Raw genomic sequence first — 17,460 nt, forward strand, 5'->3', positions numbered from 1 at the left:
GCACCACCACGAAGTCTCAACACAAGATGAAGGGTGGACTCCTTTTGAATGTTGTAGTCAGACAAAGTGCGGCCATCTTCCAGCTGCTTACCAGCCAAGATCAACCTCTGCTGATCAGGAGGAATTCCTTCCTTATCCTGGATCTTGGCCTTTACATTTTCTGTAGTGTCCGAGGGTTCAACCTCGAGTGTGATGGTCTTCCCCATAAGGGTCTTCACAAAAATCTGCATCGTGGTGGCGGCTCCACCCACGATGGCGGATCGGTGCTTTCATTTTATCTTTCCATATTAACTTGAGCCTGATGTGTCAAACTCTAGAAAGGAAAGATAAACTCTGTGTATTTAGGCTCTGGAGTTTTTACCCCTTCAAGTGGAACTATGTATACACTTGTGTGGGTGTCTGTGCTTATAGTCATTTTCACATACATCCTGAATGACATCTTCAGATATATACAGAGGTGTCCTTTTACTAACTGGTACCTGGAATTCTGGCTCTGGTAGGTCAGCTCCTGCCCACTGTCTTCAAGTCCCACGCTTGGGGCATCCTGCACACGCTGCTGGAGATGTTCAGCCACCGAATGCACCACATTCAGCCACACTACCGAGTTCAGCTTCTGAGCCATCTTCACACACTGGCTGCAGTCGCACAGACCAACCAGAACCAGCTCCATCTGTGGTGAGTGAGTAGCCTGCAGGCTGCCTCCCCTGGGTTAGTACAGCCATGCTTGGAAGTGGGGATCCTCCCCTGTTAGTACAGCCATGCTTGGAAGTGGGGATCCTCCCTGGGTTAGTACAGCCATGCTTGGAAGTGGGGATCCTCCCCTGTTAGTACAGCCATGCTTGGAAGTGGGGATCCCCCCCCATTCTTTTCTTATTTGCCATAAAGTTTAAATTCTGCTTCTAAGACACTATAATTCCAGTGAAAGAGTGGAATCCAAGTTTTTAAAAGAAATTGGATTTACATATATTTCAGGTCATGATTAAAGTAGCATTTTATGGAAGGCAGAGGCAAACAGATCTATCTCTGTGAGTTTGAAGCCAGCCTGGTCTACAGAGTGAGTTCAAGGACAGTCAGGGCTATTATACAGGAAACCCTGCTTTGAAAACCAAAACAAAGTATCATTTCAATTTTGATTTAAGGGAAAACGTATTTCAGATGGAAATCTGGAACTTATTGAAGGGGGGACACAGTCTTGTGTAGCATAAGCTGACCTTGAATTCATTTTTGTAGCCAACACAGAATATAAATTCTGATCCCCACTCCCCCACCCCCCGGCCTCTTCCTCCTAAATGCTGATTCCCTTAGTTAGAGTTCTATTGCTGTGAAGAGACACCATGACTATGGCAACTCTTACAAGGGAAAAGCATCTAATGGGTGCTGGCTTACGGCTCAGAGTTTATTTAGTCCTTTATCATCCTGAAGGGAAGCATGGTGGCATGCAGGCAGACATGGTGCTGAAGAAGGACCTGACAGTTCAGCTTCTGAGGCCTCAGAGCCCACCTCTTAGTCATGCATCTCCTCCATTGAAGCCACATAGACTCCAACGCCTCCTAATAGTGCCACTGTCTATGGACCTGTGGGGTCCGTTTTTATTCAAACCACCGTACTGACTCTGCAGGGATGTGCTACCTACCTAGTAGTGAGGTGCTGCCTGTCTAGGAGAAGGGTTTTCTTCTAGTCTACGGGCTCTCTGTCAAATGTGTGCAGAGGTCAGCTGCTTTGCATTGTAAAACTCAGCATCAAAAAAGGGAGGTGATCTCTGTGTTATTACATGTTCACAACTCTACAATTGGATCTGCTGACATACATGTGAACTGTGCGTTCCTGCTTTCAGTGTGGAGAGCACTGCACTGAGGCTCATCACTGCCCTGGGGAGCTCAGAGGTCCAGCCGCAGTTCACTCGATTCCTCAATGATCCCAAGACAGTGCTGTCTGCAGAATCTGAAGAACTGAATCGAGCCTTGATCCTGACCTTGGCCAGAGCAACCCACGTTACAGGTAGAGACCCTGCAAGGGCTGTTAGCAGACATTGTGCAGTTCCTCTTAGGTCACTGTGAGAGCACATGCTAAGGAGGTGCCTTTCTCCTCAGAGTCAGTTAAAAATGGAAGCTCGTGGTACTGTCATTTTCACTAAGGAAATTTCCAAAGATTTTCTTTTTATGGATTTCCATCTGTACATAAATAAGAATATTAGTAATTAAAATGGAGAACTTTTAAAAAGTACTTGTTCATTTAAAAATAATGCAGCATGTAACAGCATAAGTAACATTTATATAAAGAGTATTTTCTATAGCAGAGCTCTAATGGTAAATGGTGCTTTTGCTTTGGTTTCTTGTTGCCCTTTAATGCCTGGAGTAAATGAACGTAGGTGGCTTCTCTGGTCTGTCTCCACAGCATTTGTCTGCTTCAGTGGAGGATGCTGTGCAAATGTGGAAAGCATGGTCTCTCAGACTCAGCTGAGGGAGGGAGGCCTTTCAGATGACTGCATGTCCTTTGTCTGTTTTTGAAAGTTCCTTAAAGATGAGCTGTACTGTGCAACCCCAGTCCTGCCCATGGACTGTCGCACTTTGCTGCCCTGTGATCTGCTGGCCTATAGTTTTAATTTATGTGTACATTTTTAATGTATGTGTCTTTACCAGTTCGTCATTTGGAAAACATTCCCTGTAGCAAATGTGAACACATCTCATTATAGTTCCATAAAATTGTGTTTGTTGATACCACTATAAATTTCATAAGAACATCTTTACATCTGGGAAAACAACCACCCTCGTGGGCAGGAACTTTTCCAGTTTCTAATTTCTAACTGAAATGTCAGTCTCAGCATCTGTAGAAGACACTGTCCTTTGTTTCTCTTAAACAACAGGATGAGTTAATTTTTGAGAGAGTGTCTGCCAGATGTTTATGTCTACATAATTACTGGCTTTTCTATCAGCTGTTCTTCTACCTAAAATTGAAATTCCTCGAAGAAAGGCAACTGTTGCACCTGAGTAATGTCATTTGAGCACTTTCCCTCCCTCCCTGCACTGTGGCATGCCATTCCCTCACACTCCCCGCACTGTGGCACGCCATGAGCATTCCACACATTAAGCAGTGGGAATGAGTCTATATGTGCTCATTTTTTTACAGCGTCGTTAACAATATTTTCATTCATTTTTAATTGACACATAAAAAGAATCCTATATATTTATGTGATACTGCATGATGTTTCCATACATGTGTGTACATTGTGTAATGTCCAAATCAAGGTAATTTACCTGCTCAAAATTTTTTTTTGTTTGTAATAACATTCAAAGTCCCTTCTGATAACTTTAATATTTTTAATTTATAGGACATCAGCCGTGACCTTAACTGAGAACGGCACCTTTTGTCCTTGTTGAAATCACGTGGTATATAATAGTGTGTAATAATGTAATCTGGTGCCTTCTTTGAAGTGTGCAGAGAGAGAGCTAGGCGTTTCACAGTACCATTGAGAAATGCTAGGGATAGCTGTGAATTATTATCTGAATACCTCTGAACACGTCAAATCCTTGAAAGGACAGTAGGACTAGCTAGCTATATAGCAGCACAAGCCTGTAATCTTAGCACTTGGAGAGTTTGAGGCAGGAGAATTGCAATGTTGAGGTAAACCTAGACTTTATTGCAAGACCTTATTTCAAAAATGAAAGGAAGGAAGGAAGGACACTGGCAACTGTTAGTGATCAGTGGACCACACTATGAGAGTTGTTTGTTTAAAAAAGGAAAGGAAAGGTACAAGATTGATCAGTTTCAGCTACAGTTTTGTAAACCATTATTTCCTGTAAGTTAACATCTCTGATTTAGAGATTTGCACTTGGGACATACAAGGCATGTAGTCCCACATCTGATTTTTCAGTTCCGTTCTCTTAGCCCAGGAAAGACCTTCTTGAAAATAAAAAAGATTCTAAAGTCATTTGTTGTTTTCTCACTAACTGTGCTTATATTTTCTCATAAAAAGTCCAGGTCACTCATAGTTATTGTCAAAGGAAGAGTGTAGATCCTAAGTAAAATGTAGGTGAACAAAGAGCGTCGGCACTGGAGTGCCTCGGCGCTCTCTTGCTTTCTTTGATAGTGCATATTTGTGGTCATAGAGATCTGACTCATGTCTGTTTGTTTAGATTTTTTTACAGGATCTGATTCAATACAGGGAACCTGGTGTAAAGACATCCTTCAGACCATCATGAACTTCACTCCTCATAACTGGGCTTCACACACCCTCAGCTGTTTTCCAGCCCCTCTGCAGGTAATTTGGTTCTGAATTACATATTAAATACACGGTGATCTTTTCTTCCAGTCACCGTGGCTTTCTCTTATATTTTGGTTGTGAGCCCACCCTTTAATGGCTGAGCCATCTCTCCAGCCCCCCTGTGACTTTCTAGGGAGTGCTTGACTTGGTAATAGCTGAAGAAAATTGGCTATTTTTTTTTTTTAAATTCTTTTTACTTCCAAAATCTCGATGGAGAGATGACTCAGTGGTTAAGAGTACTGACTGTTCTTCCAGAGGTCCTGAGTTCAATTCCCAGCAACCACATGGTGGCTCACAACCATCTGTAATGTGCAGCCGATGCCACCTTCTGGTGTGTCTGAAGATAGTGACAATATACCCATATACATGAAATAAATACATAAATCTTTAAAAAACAAACAAACAAATGACCTTACTCCCAAAATCTCTTGAGTTTCTTCTCATCCTATTGAGGATTAAATGTGTTTTTGAAAACCTAATTATTATGGCTTCAATTTTTTAAATGAACAGTTTTAGAATCTCACAAGAATTAACACAATACCTGAAAACTTCTTTCCTAACACTAGCATGGGTTAAAATAAAGAGTCAGTGAAACTTCCTACAGCACAAAGGTACTAAATTTGACTGTGTTGGGTTTTTTTTTTTAACTATACAACAAAATTACAGCTGAGGCTCCATGAAAAAGAGAAAGGCAAGCCTCGTTTGTCTGTTTGCTCAGAAAAGGTTGACAGCGATGTGGTGGACTTCGGTGATGCTAAAATGCCGGTTCTCACAGATTCTGGATCCCAGCCTTAGAGCTTGAGGTTGAACAGATCTGGAGTAGGGATTGAAGACTGGCTGAGCACGCGGCTCAGGGACCATAATCAGAACCACTGGTCTCTCATAACTGATTTTCCTTGTGGAGACACTGAGAAGGAGACACATTTCTTTTTCTTCCTTCTCTTCCTTCTCTCAAAGATTACCATAAAATGATTGAAGAGACTTTAAATTCAAGCTTACTTAGAATTTCTGTTTAGGAATTAGAAAAAAGAAACTTAGAGTTGCTAGGCCAGCCTGTAGCATTCAGGCTTTCATTACTGCCTGACTCAAGAACACTTAGTTTTATAAGATACATAGATAGAGAATGAGATTCTTGCTCTGCCAGAACCAAATGCAGACCAAGTTTCTTGCCTCCAGTTGTCCACTGTTCCTTTTTCCTATATCCAGTGACATGAACTTCTTTCTTTTAGGCATTCTTCAAGCAAAATAATGTACCCCAGGAAAGCCGTTTTAATCTGAAAAAGAATGTGGAAGAAGAGTACAGGAAGTGGAAGTCAATGACTGATGAAAACGAGATCATCAACCAGTTCTCTGTGCAAGGCTTCCCTCCACTCTTCCTCTGTCTCCTCTGGAAAATGCTCCTGGAAACGGATCATATTAGTCAGATTGGATACAAGTAAGCCAGAAGCCTCAGTCTTTTCTGTCTTTTTGGCAGTCAGTGTTTTCTATACAAGAGCTCATTTCCCATTCTTTGCCTTCTAGGGTATTAGAGAGTATTGGGGCCAGGGCTTTGGTGGCCCATGTGAGAACTTTTGCAGATTTCTTGGTGTATGAGTTCTCTACATCAGCAGGAGGTCAGCAACTCAATAAGTGCATTGAAATTCTCAATGACATGGTGTGGAAGTATAACATTGTCACACTGGACAGACTAATTCTCTGCCTGGTAAGAATAAGTTTCTAAGCCTTCTTATCATACTTTGACCAGATTGTGTAAGTGGAGGACAGGTGCTGATTTCCTCTGTTTGGCTTCAGAGAATTTCATGGGTTTATGCTGTGCTTAAGCTTCCTTAAAGAAGGACTGTCTGAACTCCTTTCAGCGTGTAGTCAATGATTAGTATTATTCACAGAAGATACAAACAAACATAAATAGACTTTTCTGGCCTTGTTATGCTTTGAAATACAAGTGGTTTATTCTCAGAGGTTGCAGGTCAGGAAATAGTGAAAAGCTATTGCCTGTCTTTGTAGAGTGCTAGCTGATGTAATCGTTCCCTTCAGTAGTCAGGATCTGACTGTTTCTCGTGTCTACCCAGCATCCTCCACATGTCCCCTTGGCTTCTGCCTGTTAGCGTATCTCAAATGGAGCTAGCTCACGAGCTTGTTTGTTTTAGGGTTTGTTTTTATTTTTATGTGCATGAGTGCTGTGCTTGCACTTGTCCTTGAGTACCATGTGTACAGTGTGTATGGAGGCCAGAAGAGGATGTCAGATCGCCTGGAACTTGAGATGCAGAAAGTTCTGAGGAGATCAAACCCACATCACCTGCAAGAGCAGCCAGTGCTCCAAACTCTGAGCCAACATTCCAGCCCTTCAAGCTGAGTTTTATGAAAAGACTGAATTAGACTAGGAAATTATGTACTTTTTAAAAATCAGCAGTGGCTGGGTATGTTGGCACATCCCTGTAATCCCAGCAGAGGCAGGAGAATTGTCATAAGTTCAAAGCCAGGCCGGTCCACATCAAGAGCCCAAGGCCAGCCAGGGCATGCTGTTAGTATTTGTAGTGGTTCATTACTGCTGACCTCTTATCTGTGAAGCATAAACATATAGGTAGTTGTAGTGTAGTAGGGGGACTAAGACAAGTTTATCTGGTAAAGGCAACATAGTGATATGTGGAAATAGCGTCAGAATACAGAGGCCATCACATGACCCTAAATGATACATCCTCAAAGAAAGGTTTACGTTAAGGTAAACATTCCTAGCAGGAGGAGGAGTGGACGACAAAGAGGCCAAGAGGGTCAAATAATCTTTAGGAGTGCTAAAAAGTTGGTTTGGGGTAAACTAGACATCTAAGGAAATTGTAATATAATTTTATACAGATAGGACAAGTTCATTTAATTTTTCTGTTTATTTTCAAAGGCTATGCGTAGTCATGAAGGAAATGAAGCCCAGGTTTGTTATTTCATAATTCAGCTGCTGTTGCTCAAACCAAATGACTTCAGAAACCGAGTAAGTGACTTTGTGAAGGAGAATTCCCCAGAGCACTGGCTCCAGAGTGACTGGCACACCAAGCACATGAGTTACCACAAGGTACCCACTCTTCAAGGCAGCAACAGGAATGGCTGCTTGATCAGGCTGTCTGCATTGTGGGTCTGTTGTTTCCCTTATGGTCTGTATGGAAGCAAATTAGCTGTGAAGTTATGCTATTGAGTAAGAGTAAATTGTAACTGTACTTTTAATCGACATGGTTCTGTATCAAATGATAGCAGTAATAAAATTAATATGGCGTGACTCTTGGGGAGCTGGCGTGTTGTTGACTTAGGAAGCATGTGCTTTGTTCAATAACAACAGAAAAATCCAAAATGTTTTTTATTTTCATTTTTTCCATAGCTTTTTTGAGCTTGCTTTTTAGAAATACTCTAATAAATGTCTGTCTCTTCACCTACAGAAATATCCTGAGAAGCTATATTTCGAAGGCCTGGCAGAACAGGTTGACCCTCCTGTACCAATCCAGCCCTCCTATCTGCCCATCTACTTTGGAAATGTGTGTCTCCGGTTTCTTCCAGTATTTGATATAGTAATCCACAGGTTTTTAGAGTTGCTTCCAGTGTCCAAATCACTAGAGACTCTCCTGGATCACCTAGGGGGCTTATATAAATTCCATGGTGAGTTTATTTAGTTTGTAATTCTATCTGATAATGTTTATGAACAGATAGACTGAGCACTGCTATGTGGTAAAAGTGGCTCTGCAGGTTTGAGTGCTGTAGAGTGAAGTCATACAGGTGTTGTAAGATGCACAGCACAGACCCACGAGGTTTCTCTATAAACAAAGTGGATCTCAGCAGGCTTCTGAGAGGTGCAGTTTGAGCTTTTGATATACACAATTTGTATGAGCAGGAGAGATGTAAGCATACATGAGTCATAAGGGATCTTTTGGGGAAAACTGCTGTGGTTGAAGAAAAAGGCCTATTTGAAGAAAGATTGCTTCATTGGACTGAATTAAGATTGTTTACCTGTGAGTTTCAAAATAAGGTCAGGAAAGGAAAACACACCTGACCGCAGGCTCACATTAAATGCCAGTTTTAGTTTTATAACTTAAAGATGGTAGTCCTGGAAGTCATGGAGTAAGATGGGTACATAGGAGTCACTGTTCTAGAACGACAAGGTCAGTTGTGACTCACAGCCCCAGTGGGCATCAGCCTGTCAGGAGGCCGTGGCCATGCAGTGAATACATGGAGCCAGGAACACGGTTTGCTGGGCTTCCCTTCCTTAGCAGACAATTGAAACTCTTCTCTCAAGACTGGAAACTAGAGCATGGGACCACCCGTGACATTAATGTGTAAACTATCCGGTGGCAGCTGTTGGTCCCTTTTATGTACAATATCTTGTTGAAAGCAGACGTGTATTACTATACAGAGTAAATGTCCGGCTCAAGGGAGAATGCCTTTAAAAACCGTGCTCTGGATTAGGTGACATGGGAACACTGTATGCAGTGATATGCATTAAAGAGTCCCGCTGTGTGCAGCTGCCTCTAGTCTCTGAGCCAGCACTGTGACAGTTGCCTGGGTGGCCTTCCTTAGATGCCACTATGTCTTCTCGATCTTTGCCTTTTTCTGTTTTGTTATAAATACACTGCAGCATTCTACACCTGATTCTTCTCCCACCTGCTGTGCTGAGGTTGATTATTAACGTCAGTAAGTGAAGACCTTTGCCTCTCCGTGTGGTGATCTCTCAGTCCTTGGTGACTGTTTTAACCGTGGATTGACATTTGTTGCTTTCCATCATTTTTGCATAGTAAATTTACAGAGGTGAAATTGTCTGCTCAGGATGACCATCCTTACATATTATGGGTATTACCAGGAATCTTCTGCCTGATTTAGGAATAAAGTGCCCCCTGTATGCAGTAGTCCAGAATGTGAAGTAATGTCATAATTCTCTGAGCTGTTTTTAGGTAGTCATGGAAGCACAGGATTCACTTTCATACTTGCCAGTAACCTGATAAACATGCTGAGCTGTTTTCTTCTTGGCAGACCGTCCAGTGACTTATCTGTATAATACTTTGCACTATTATGAAATGTGCCTGAGAAACCGTGACCATCTCAAACGAAAACTTGTCCATGCAATCATTGGCTCCCTCAAAGATAACCGGCCACAGGGCTGGTGTCTCAGTGATACCTACCTGAAACATGCTATGAATGCACGGGAGGATAACCCCTGGATTCCAGAGGACTCCTACTATTGCAAGCTGATTGGCCGACTGGTAGACAATATCCTTTCTTCTGTCGTGTTTCTTCCAGACTCTGCATAAATAGCAGTATCTTAGCTTGTAAGAACAGTTTTTAAGATAATGTTTTCATGTATTTCAAAACTTCAGTTTTAATTTTTCTTTGAGTTGCTTAGGCCAACCTCAGATCCTTTACCTTAGACAGTCTTCTGCCCCAGTCCCCCAGGAACTGAGGCAGTGAGCCCACACTATACTCACCCTCAGGTCTCCAGTATAAGTCTAACTGTGTAGTCATGGCTACCCAGAACTGGCTGTATAGACCAGGCTGTCCTTAGACTCGCAGATCCGCATCCCACATGATGGGATTAAAAGTGGCCTTTATGATTATTTTATCTCTGTAAAAATTTTGAAACCTTAAATTGCATCATCATATCAGACTTGTGGGAATTTTCTCTGTTGTGACTCAAACTTTAAGAACAGACATTATATTGTCTCAATGAAGGAAATCCTACTTCTATATTAGTATACAGTGTCTCACAGTGTAGGTGTCAGTTTGCTCCTGGAGAGCATTAGTTTTGTTGCTTTAAATAAAACCTTTACAACTACGTATAGCAGCAGATACTAGCACTTGGGAGGCAGAGGCAGGAAGATTTTAGAAAGTTCAAGGCCAACCTGAGCTACATAACAAGACCCTACCCCAATTAATGAACTAAATGAATATGAAATCCTTTTACAGCATACATGTTAAGAAACAGCAGTCAAACTTTGAACTAAATAGCTTTTTTTTATTTATGTTTTTATTTCTTGAGTTTGATTTCATGTGTACAGTTATCAGCAGTCTACATAACATGTCTGCATACCATGCCTAAACAAAGGAATGCATTTCCTATAGTAACAGGATTCCTCATTTTAAAGACATTTTTACATGAAATTGCCCTGTAACTATAAAAGCAATAGGATAAAGAAGCCTGAGGCCATGTCGTTCTGTCTCCTGCTGGTATAGCATCTGTTCTGAGAGTCCACATGTAAGAGCAACCACTTGTTTTGTGGGTATTGCTCAGTGTGCTTAAGTCATGTAACACTTATCTCAGGATACTTATCTTGTGTTTGCTTTGTATTGCGTATCCTTTTATGTTTTAGTTGCAGTTAAATCACTTCTTGACAGCCCATAATCAGATAAGTTGATAATCAAATGAGATGCTTACATTTGGAACATTATGAAATCTGTAAACATTCTATAATTGTGAACCATTAATCTCAGAATAGTCAAGTTGTTATTGCCTTAATCTTTTGTACCCATGGCGGGCAAGTCTCCAGGGCCCTTCCCAAACTGTGACTGGAGATTCAATGAGTTCCCCAACCCTGCTGCCCATGCTCTGCATGTGACATGTGTGGAACTCATGGCCTTGGCAGTTCCAGGCAGAGACGTCGGGAATGCCCTTCTCAATGTCGTCCTGAAAAGGTCTCTGTCCTTTCTCCTGAAGTCGAAGTCTGTTTCCTTCTGACGGGGTTGCTGTCAGGCGACCTGTGCCCCAAAGCAAGCACTGTGCATAATGGCCTTCTTCTGGTCCCCTCTCATTTCTGAGGTACAGGTGTAAGAGAATGAACACTGGTCACATTCACTAGGCCAAGATTTGCTCACATTGTACCTCTCATAACCTGCTTGATGGTTAATTTAGTAATAATGTTAGCTGGTCACTAATAAGTCTCTTTACAGATGACCAGGAACGGGGGCAGAGCTTGATTTTAGAGCAAGTGCTAGACAGTGGGTTAAGTCCCCAGATACATCCTACACTCCAAAAATGTCCTGTTAAAAGATCAGCAAGAAGACTGGAGAAGGTGTGAATAAAGTTGAGTAGTCTTCTCAGCCTTACATTGTGAAAGGACACGCATGCAAAAGACTTACTTTGTGGATATTAGGTTTAAAAAGCCCATTATTATTTGGAGTTGATTGGTTGTGAGTTTTCTGTACAAAACAAGATCCTTAGTCAAATGTAGAGAATGTTTTCATAATTTCACCTCTTTTTTCCTGTCTGCTTGCAGCCAGCCCTTAGTGCCAAGGGAGAACATTACAGCATGGATGAATGCAATTGGTCTGATCATCACGGCCCTCCCAGTGAGTTCCTAACTGTGGTTTGTACATAGTGATGCAGTGTTGACCAGAGAAATGTATACAGAGTCAGCTTACCCCAGGAGTTCATGCCAGTTAATGAACCGCCTCCTCCTTCAGTCTTGCATACCATTGCTTTTTAAAAAGTTATAGCGAGGGTGAAAATGCAGCTCAGTTAGTAGAGCACCTGCCTGTTGTGCACAAAGACCTGAGTTTGAGTGCATGGAACTTGGTGTGGTGGCACACACCCATAATCCGAGTACTTGGGAGGTAAAGACAGGAAGATTGAAGCTTCTAAGTCATCCTCAGTTACATCGTCAGTTTGAGGCTAGCCTGGGCTTCATGAGAGCATGTCAACACATGCACGTAGTTACAGTCACTATCACTGTCCTTTTGCTGTTCTCCGTCACTTATAAATGTATCTGCTAGACTTACCTATCTCTGCCAGTATCAACTCCTTCATCCATCCTTCATTTCTACCTCATAGTCTGGTCTGGTGTGGGCCAACTAGCATGCTGTGTATCCAGCCAGTCCTGCACACTGTGCTCATTGAGAAATGTTAGTAAATAAGACAGTGTGTTGAACTTCTCTCCTCCATCATCTGCCAGCTCCTGCAGCCCATGTGACTTCTCTCTCTCTCTGACCTCCTCCTTGTCTCTTGAGCTTTAAATAATGTTGACCAGCAGCACTGTGTTCTCTACACCTGCTGGATAACTCTGAAGTCCATGTTTTGTTATGTGCTTTCAAATTAGAATACAGATATTTATTTCTGTTTTTACACGTGTCTCAGGCTTCTCTGTATAGTAAAGATTAGCAAAGTCAGTTTACTGCATAGTAAGTGTCAGACACTAATACACTGCTGAGGCTCAAGTCAACCTCTCCCCAGGTCAGCCAATCAGTGCAGAGCCAGTTAGCTGTGTCAGACTCTCCATTGGCACACACAAGCCAGACAAATGGGAAACTTGAGTGGATACAAAAGCAGCAGAGTAGCAGATAGGCTTTGATGTCCATTGCTGGATACATGGTATCTTTTTAACCAGACTTTTCTGATTTAAAGGAGCCATACTGGATTGTGCTTCATGACCGAATTGTGAGTGTACTCAACAGTTCTAGCCTGACATCAGAGACAGAGTGGGTGGGTTACCCATTCCGCCTCTTCGACTTCACCGCTTGTCACCAGTCCTACTCCGAGATGAGCTGCAGCTATACGTTAGCTCTAGCTCATGCTGTGTGGCACCACTCCAGCATTGGGCAGCTCTCGCTTATCCCAAAGTAAGCTGGGTTCCCTAAAGAGATTTGGCATCTCTGTTCCTAAGTCTGATTTACAGGGAAGTGTTTCTCACTCATGAGAATTGCAGTGTGTTTCAGACAGTGGGGGCCCTGGTTAGTCAGAAACCTCTTTTATTTCAGAATTGTTTGTTTTAATTTCTTATGTATGCAAATAGTGATATCTCATTTTTCCACTCTGCTTTCAGGAGGCTTACTCAGATCTGTGTCGCAGAGTATATCACAGAAATTGCCTTTTGAACTGAAAACTGGACTTAATCTATTTGTGGATTACTTTTGTTGACTGTAAAATGCTATCAATTAGATCTAGATTTCATGAGAATGGCATTTCCGCATATTCTCTTTTCTTTTTAGAAAGTCACCTGTCATTTAATACCTGTACTTTATGAGAATTACTTTTATGTCTGAAGTAATTTATTTCAGTGATCAGTCAGTTGAAAATGAGACCAAGTGAGATATGCAAGATTTACAGGTACCATTGTAACCAGGAGAGGGAGATGCTCAGACAGAGAGTGTGCCACGCAGACATAAAGAGAGTATGCAGATGTGAAGAGTGTGTGGCGTGCACATAGGGTGTGTGCCCTGCGGATGTGAAGATCTCAGTTCAAGTCCCCAGAGCACACATAGAAAGTCAGACATGACTGCACATAACACCTGCAACCTCAGTACCATGGGGAGGAGTGGAGACAGTCGGATTGCTGAATGCCAGCCCAGCTCTAGGATCAATGGCAGGCCCATCTAAGGGAATAGGGAGAGAGGCCGAGCAGACACCTGACATCCTCCTCTGGCCTCTGCACACACAGGTGTGTGTGCCCACAAACATATGCATATCACACCCACACCACCCACATACATGTACACAGAAGGAAAGAATATTGTTACCAAAAGTAAGGGAACCTTTGGGAAGACAGGTAAAGCGATGCTTTCAGTCTTCTTACACACTTATGAACCGTGTACTAACATAATTCAGAGGATTTGGCTGCTTGAACTTCATGGGAGGTTTTTCTCTTCAACCTCCAGGTTTCTCACTGAAGTGCTTCTTCCCATAGTGAAGACTGAATTCCAGTTGCTTTATGTGTACCATCTTGTAGGGCCATTTTTGCAGAGATTCCAACAGGAGAGAACCCGGTGCATGATTGAGGTAAGGTGTCATCTGGCTTAGTGCAAGTCTGAAAGATCTGTTTCTGGGCAAGTGTTTTCACAGTGGCGGTCAGCTGTAAGTTGTAACATCTGTTTTATGGGGGTCTACAATCCACGTAGGGGCTCAGTATGCCTGCAGGGAGTTTAGTGTACGATGCGCTGAACTTGAGATGTAGGGGAGTACAGCTGTGCTCAAGGAGGTAGCCAGAGTCATGGGCATGGAAGTAGGTGTGAGAATTTACAATTAGAGGACTGGAGGAAGTGAAGCATCTCTAAGAAAATGGGCAACAATAGAACTTTGAAAGTTATTAGCCACCACAGGGCTAGAGAGATGACTCAGTGGTTAAAAGCACTGACTGCTCTTGCCAAGGATCTGAATTTAGTTCCCAACACCTACATGGCAGGTCACAACCACCTATAACTCCAGTTTCAGGGGCTCCAGTTTTTCTCTTCTGGTATCTTAGGAACTGAGCATGCACATAGTCGACATACATACACATAGAATAAAATAGACAAATCTTTATTTTTTTTTAATTAGCTAGCAAATGGAGCGAGGAGGCACACTAAGCCCAAGCATCCATGGAGTGTGTTATTGGTGAGGTGATGTCTAGAAGGTGATCCTATACCTTACTTTAAGAGAGACCTAACTGTAGAGAAGCATTCTAATTAGGCCATTGCTTGCTCTGTGATTCCGCTCTGAGTGCAGACTGTGTCCTATGTGCGTAAAGATGCATGGGCCGTGACTGTCCCGCTGCAAAAGTGCCATCCCACATGCCATGTGGGAGACTGGGCAGGTTGGATTGAATTATTTGATCATTTAGTCACTTAAATAACCTAACCTTATTTGTTGCATAGATTGGAGTGGCATTTTATGACATGCTGTTGAATGTAGACCAGTGCAGCACACACTTAAATTATATGGACCCCATCTGCGACTTTCTGTACCATATGAAGTATATGTTTACTGGCGACAGTGTGAAAGAGCAAGTAAGTTAGTATTTTTACTTTTTAGTGATACTTAATCTATCAAACTTAATACATGGTGATAACCATTTTTGTTTGGGGTTTTTGGTTTTGTTTGTTTCTAAGATGTCTGGTATCTGACGTCTTAAGGCCACAGGAGAATATAATTCTAGATTCACTGATAAAGAAATGATCTCTTAGCTTTCCCTGTGATGTTTGAAATAGAACATCATAAAACCCCTAAGGCATCAGTGAGTATGGGAAGTGGGTGGTGTAGAGTATGGCTAGGAAGGTCTCGGAAGGAGGCTACCTCCCCCGACCCCCGCTGGTTAGGGCATGTTATGGATGCTGAACACACAGTGGTACAAGTACAAGTCATGCCAGGCTGCTCGAGAGACTGGAAAATGTTCTCGTCTCCACTGCTCAGAAGGTTTTCTTCCCAAGTGTCAGATTTATTCTGTCATGTGACAAAGCATAAGCTCTGTGGCGAAGCTGAAGGGGTGCACGAAAAGTCAACATAGGAAGAGGCACTTCCTACTAGAGCTGGCAGGAAGTGGGAAGACCTTAGTCGTGTGTGTGTTCCATGTGTAGGAAGCTGTCTGAGCTGTTTGGGGGATGTCAGTGAGGCAGATGGCTGCACGCATCTCTCTTCTCAGTGCCTGGCTGATGTTCCCTTTCTACCAGGTTGGTTTTTTGTCTTAATTATCTCAGTGAACAGTACTGAGCAGTGGGTTTCATTGTAACATTTCCACATTTGCATAGACAGGTAATCGCTGTGTCAGCATGAATGCTGGTCTATGCAGCCACTCCTTGTCGCTAATGACAGGGAGGCACATGCTCCTTCACACCTTCACAGCATTGTCAAAGTTAATGCTTTCTCTCCCAAAAGACAGCATTTCTTTTTGTGTCTGTTTCTATAACCACACACAAAAATGGGCAGAACTGGTGAAGTTTTTTTTTTTTTTTAAGATTTATTTATTTATTATATGTAAGTATACTGGTGTGTCTTCAGATACACCTGAAGAGGGCATCAGATCCCATTACAGATGGTTGTGAGCCACCATGTGGTTGCTGGGATTTGAACTCAGGACCTGCAAAAGAGCAGTCAATGCTCTTAATTGCTGAGCCATCTCTCTAGCCCTCTGATAAAGATTTTTAAACCCAAAATGTATTCTTTGTATTTGGGCCTAAACTTTGACACAGGAATAAAGCAAAAAGAAACTTTGCTGACAACCCAGTCCTTCCCCTGAGATCAAAGAGCACTCGAGCTGAGAAAGCCAGGCAACTGGTGCATCTATCTCCTTAACATGTTCTGAATGTGGTACTGCAGACATCCCTGTAGCTTCGGTCTAGCAGTGCGATAAGTCCAAGTGTAAAATCAAGAAGACAGCTTTGGAGAGAAGTGTTGCAAATGCTTTCTGCTTCTGCTAGCATTGCATTTGGTAGGGATGACCAAGTTGGTAGATGTCCATCTTCTAATGGGAGCATTTGTAGTGGTAGATAGCAGGATAACCGAGCAGGTAGATGGGTCGTAAGTTCTTGAAGTGCATGTGTAGAAAGAGACAGGTACTTGCACACCAAATGTACATACACAATGTATGTGGGAGGACTCATGTGCTTGCCCGTGTAAGAAAAGAATTGTGTGCCAACCCTCCTCTATAGTGTACTGTTGACAACTGATGTCACTCAGTAAATGTGGACTCTGGTTTTCCCTAATTGTGTTCTCACTTCTTAGGTAGAGAAGATTATCTGTAATTTAAAGCCAGCTTTAAAGCTTCGTCTTCGATTCATCACACACATTAGCAAGATGGAGCCAGCAGTGCCGCCCCAGGCCCTCAACAGCGGGTCTCCAGTACCTCAGTCTAACCAGGTGCCCACATCGTGAAGCTGGAGGCACTGATGAGTACGGAGGAGTGGACTGATGTCTAAATCTGAATGCATGCTGGTGAAACCAGAGCAGCCACCATGTTCAGATTGGTTTATTCTGATTCAAATACTGAATCCCTTCTCCCTGTCTTGTTTTGTCTCTAAGAGATTAAGCTACATGTTGTTCATATTCATATCACTTTATTCAAGGTCCTAGGAATGTGGGCATTTCTATAAGCAAGTGGCTCTATAACCAGGCACTCTCAGATTCCCTGTCTTAGACATTTTTAAATTATTGTAAGTGACATCTTTACATCTTGTATACATTATCTTAAAGACAACACCTGTGAGATGGTCATTATAAACCCTTTTATATGTAACTGTCCCTCCAGATAGAGCCTTTTTATTAATTAAAGGGCCTTATACTTCACTTGGAGTACAGGAATAAATGAAGTTTCATACTTTTTTTTTTAAACTGCCTATAAAATTTCCAAATAGTTCCAAATAAATGATGTACAGTTTCTACTAAAGGAGATTATGAGCGTTTTGCCTTTGCTCTGAGCTTTCTGTGTAACATGCGCTGGAAGCCATCTGTAATTTATAAACTTAATAAAGCCATGCTCAGACGTTTGACTCCC

The 17,460-nt window shown here is 42.3% G+C and overlaps 1 protein-coding gene across 2 annotated transcripts in view; it reads left to right on the top strand.

Moving 5' to 3' along the window:
- Positions 1-17,460, top strand: part of Med23 (mediator complex subunit 23) — a 47,674-nt gene extending 30,214 nt beyond the window's left edge. For both annotated transcript variants that reach the window (XM_031380609.1, XM_031380610.1), the window contains 14 exons: positions 501-675; positions 1,835-1,998; positions 4,134-4,258; positions 5,491-5,696; positions 5,783-5,963; positions 7,152-7,322; positions 7,681-7,897; positions 9,263-9,499; positions 10,753-10,918; positions 11,500-11,572; positions 12,624-12,838; positions 13,874-13,994; positions 14,849-14,980; positions 16,692-17,460. In XM_031380609.1, the coding sequence (XP_031236469.1) occupies positions 501-675; positions 1,835-1,998; positions 4,134-4,258; positions 5,491-5,696; positions 5,783-5,963; positions 7,152-7,322; positions 7,681-7,897; positions 9,263-9,499; positions 10,753-10,918; positions 11,500-11,572; positions 12,624-12,838; positions 13,874-13,994; positions 14,849-14,980; positions 16,692-16,841 (2,333 nt within the window). In that variant the 3' untranslated portion in view covers positions 16,842-17,460. The remainder of the gene's footprint in view (positions 1-500; positions 676-1,834; positions 1,999-4,133; positions 4,259-5,490; positions 5,697-5,782; positions 5,964-7,151; positions 7,323-7,680; positions 7,898-9,262; positions 9,500-10,752; positions 10,919-11,499; positions 11,573-12,623; positions 12,839-13,873; positions 13,995-14,848; positions 14,981-16,691) is intronic.

Source organism: Mastomys coucha, unplaced genomic scaffold, assembly GCF_008632895.1.
Source record: "Mastomys coucha isolate ucsf_1 unplaced genomic scaffold, UCSF_Mcou_1 pScaffold2, whole genome shotgun sequence".
Classification (NCBI taxonomy): domain Eukaryota; kingdom Metazoa; phylum Chordata; class Mammalia; order Rodentia; family Muridae; genus Mastomys; species Mastomys coucha.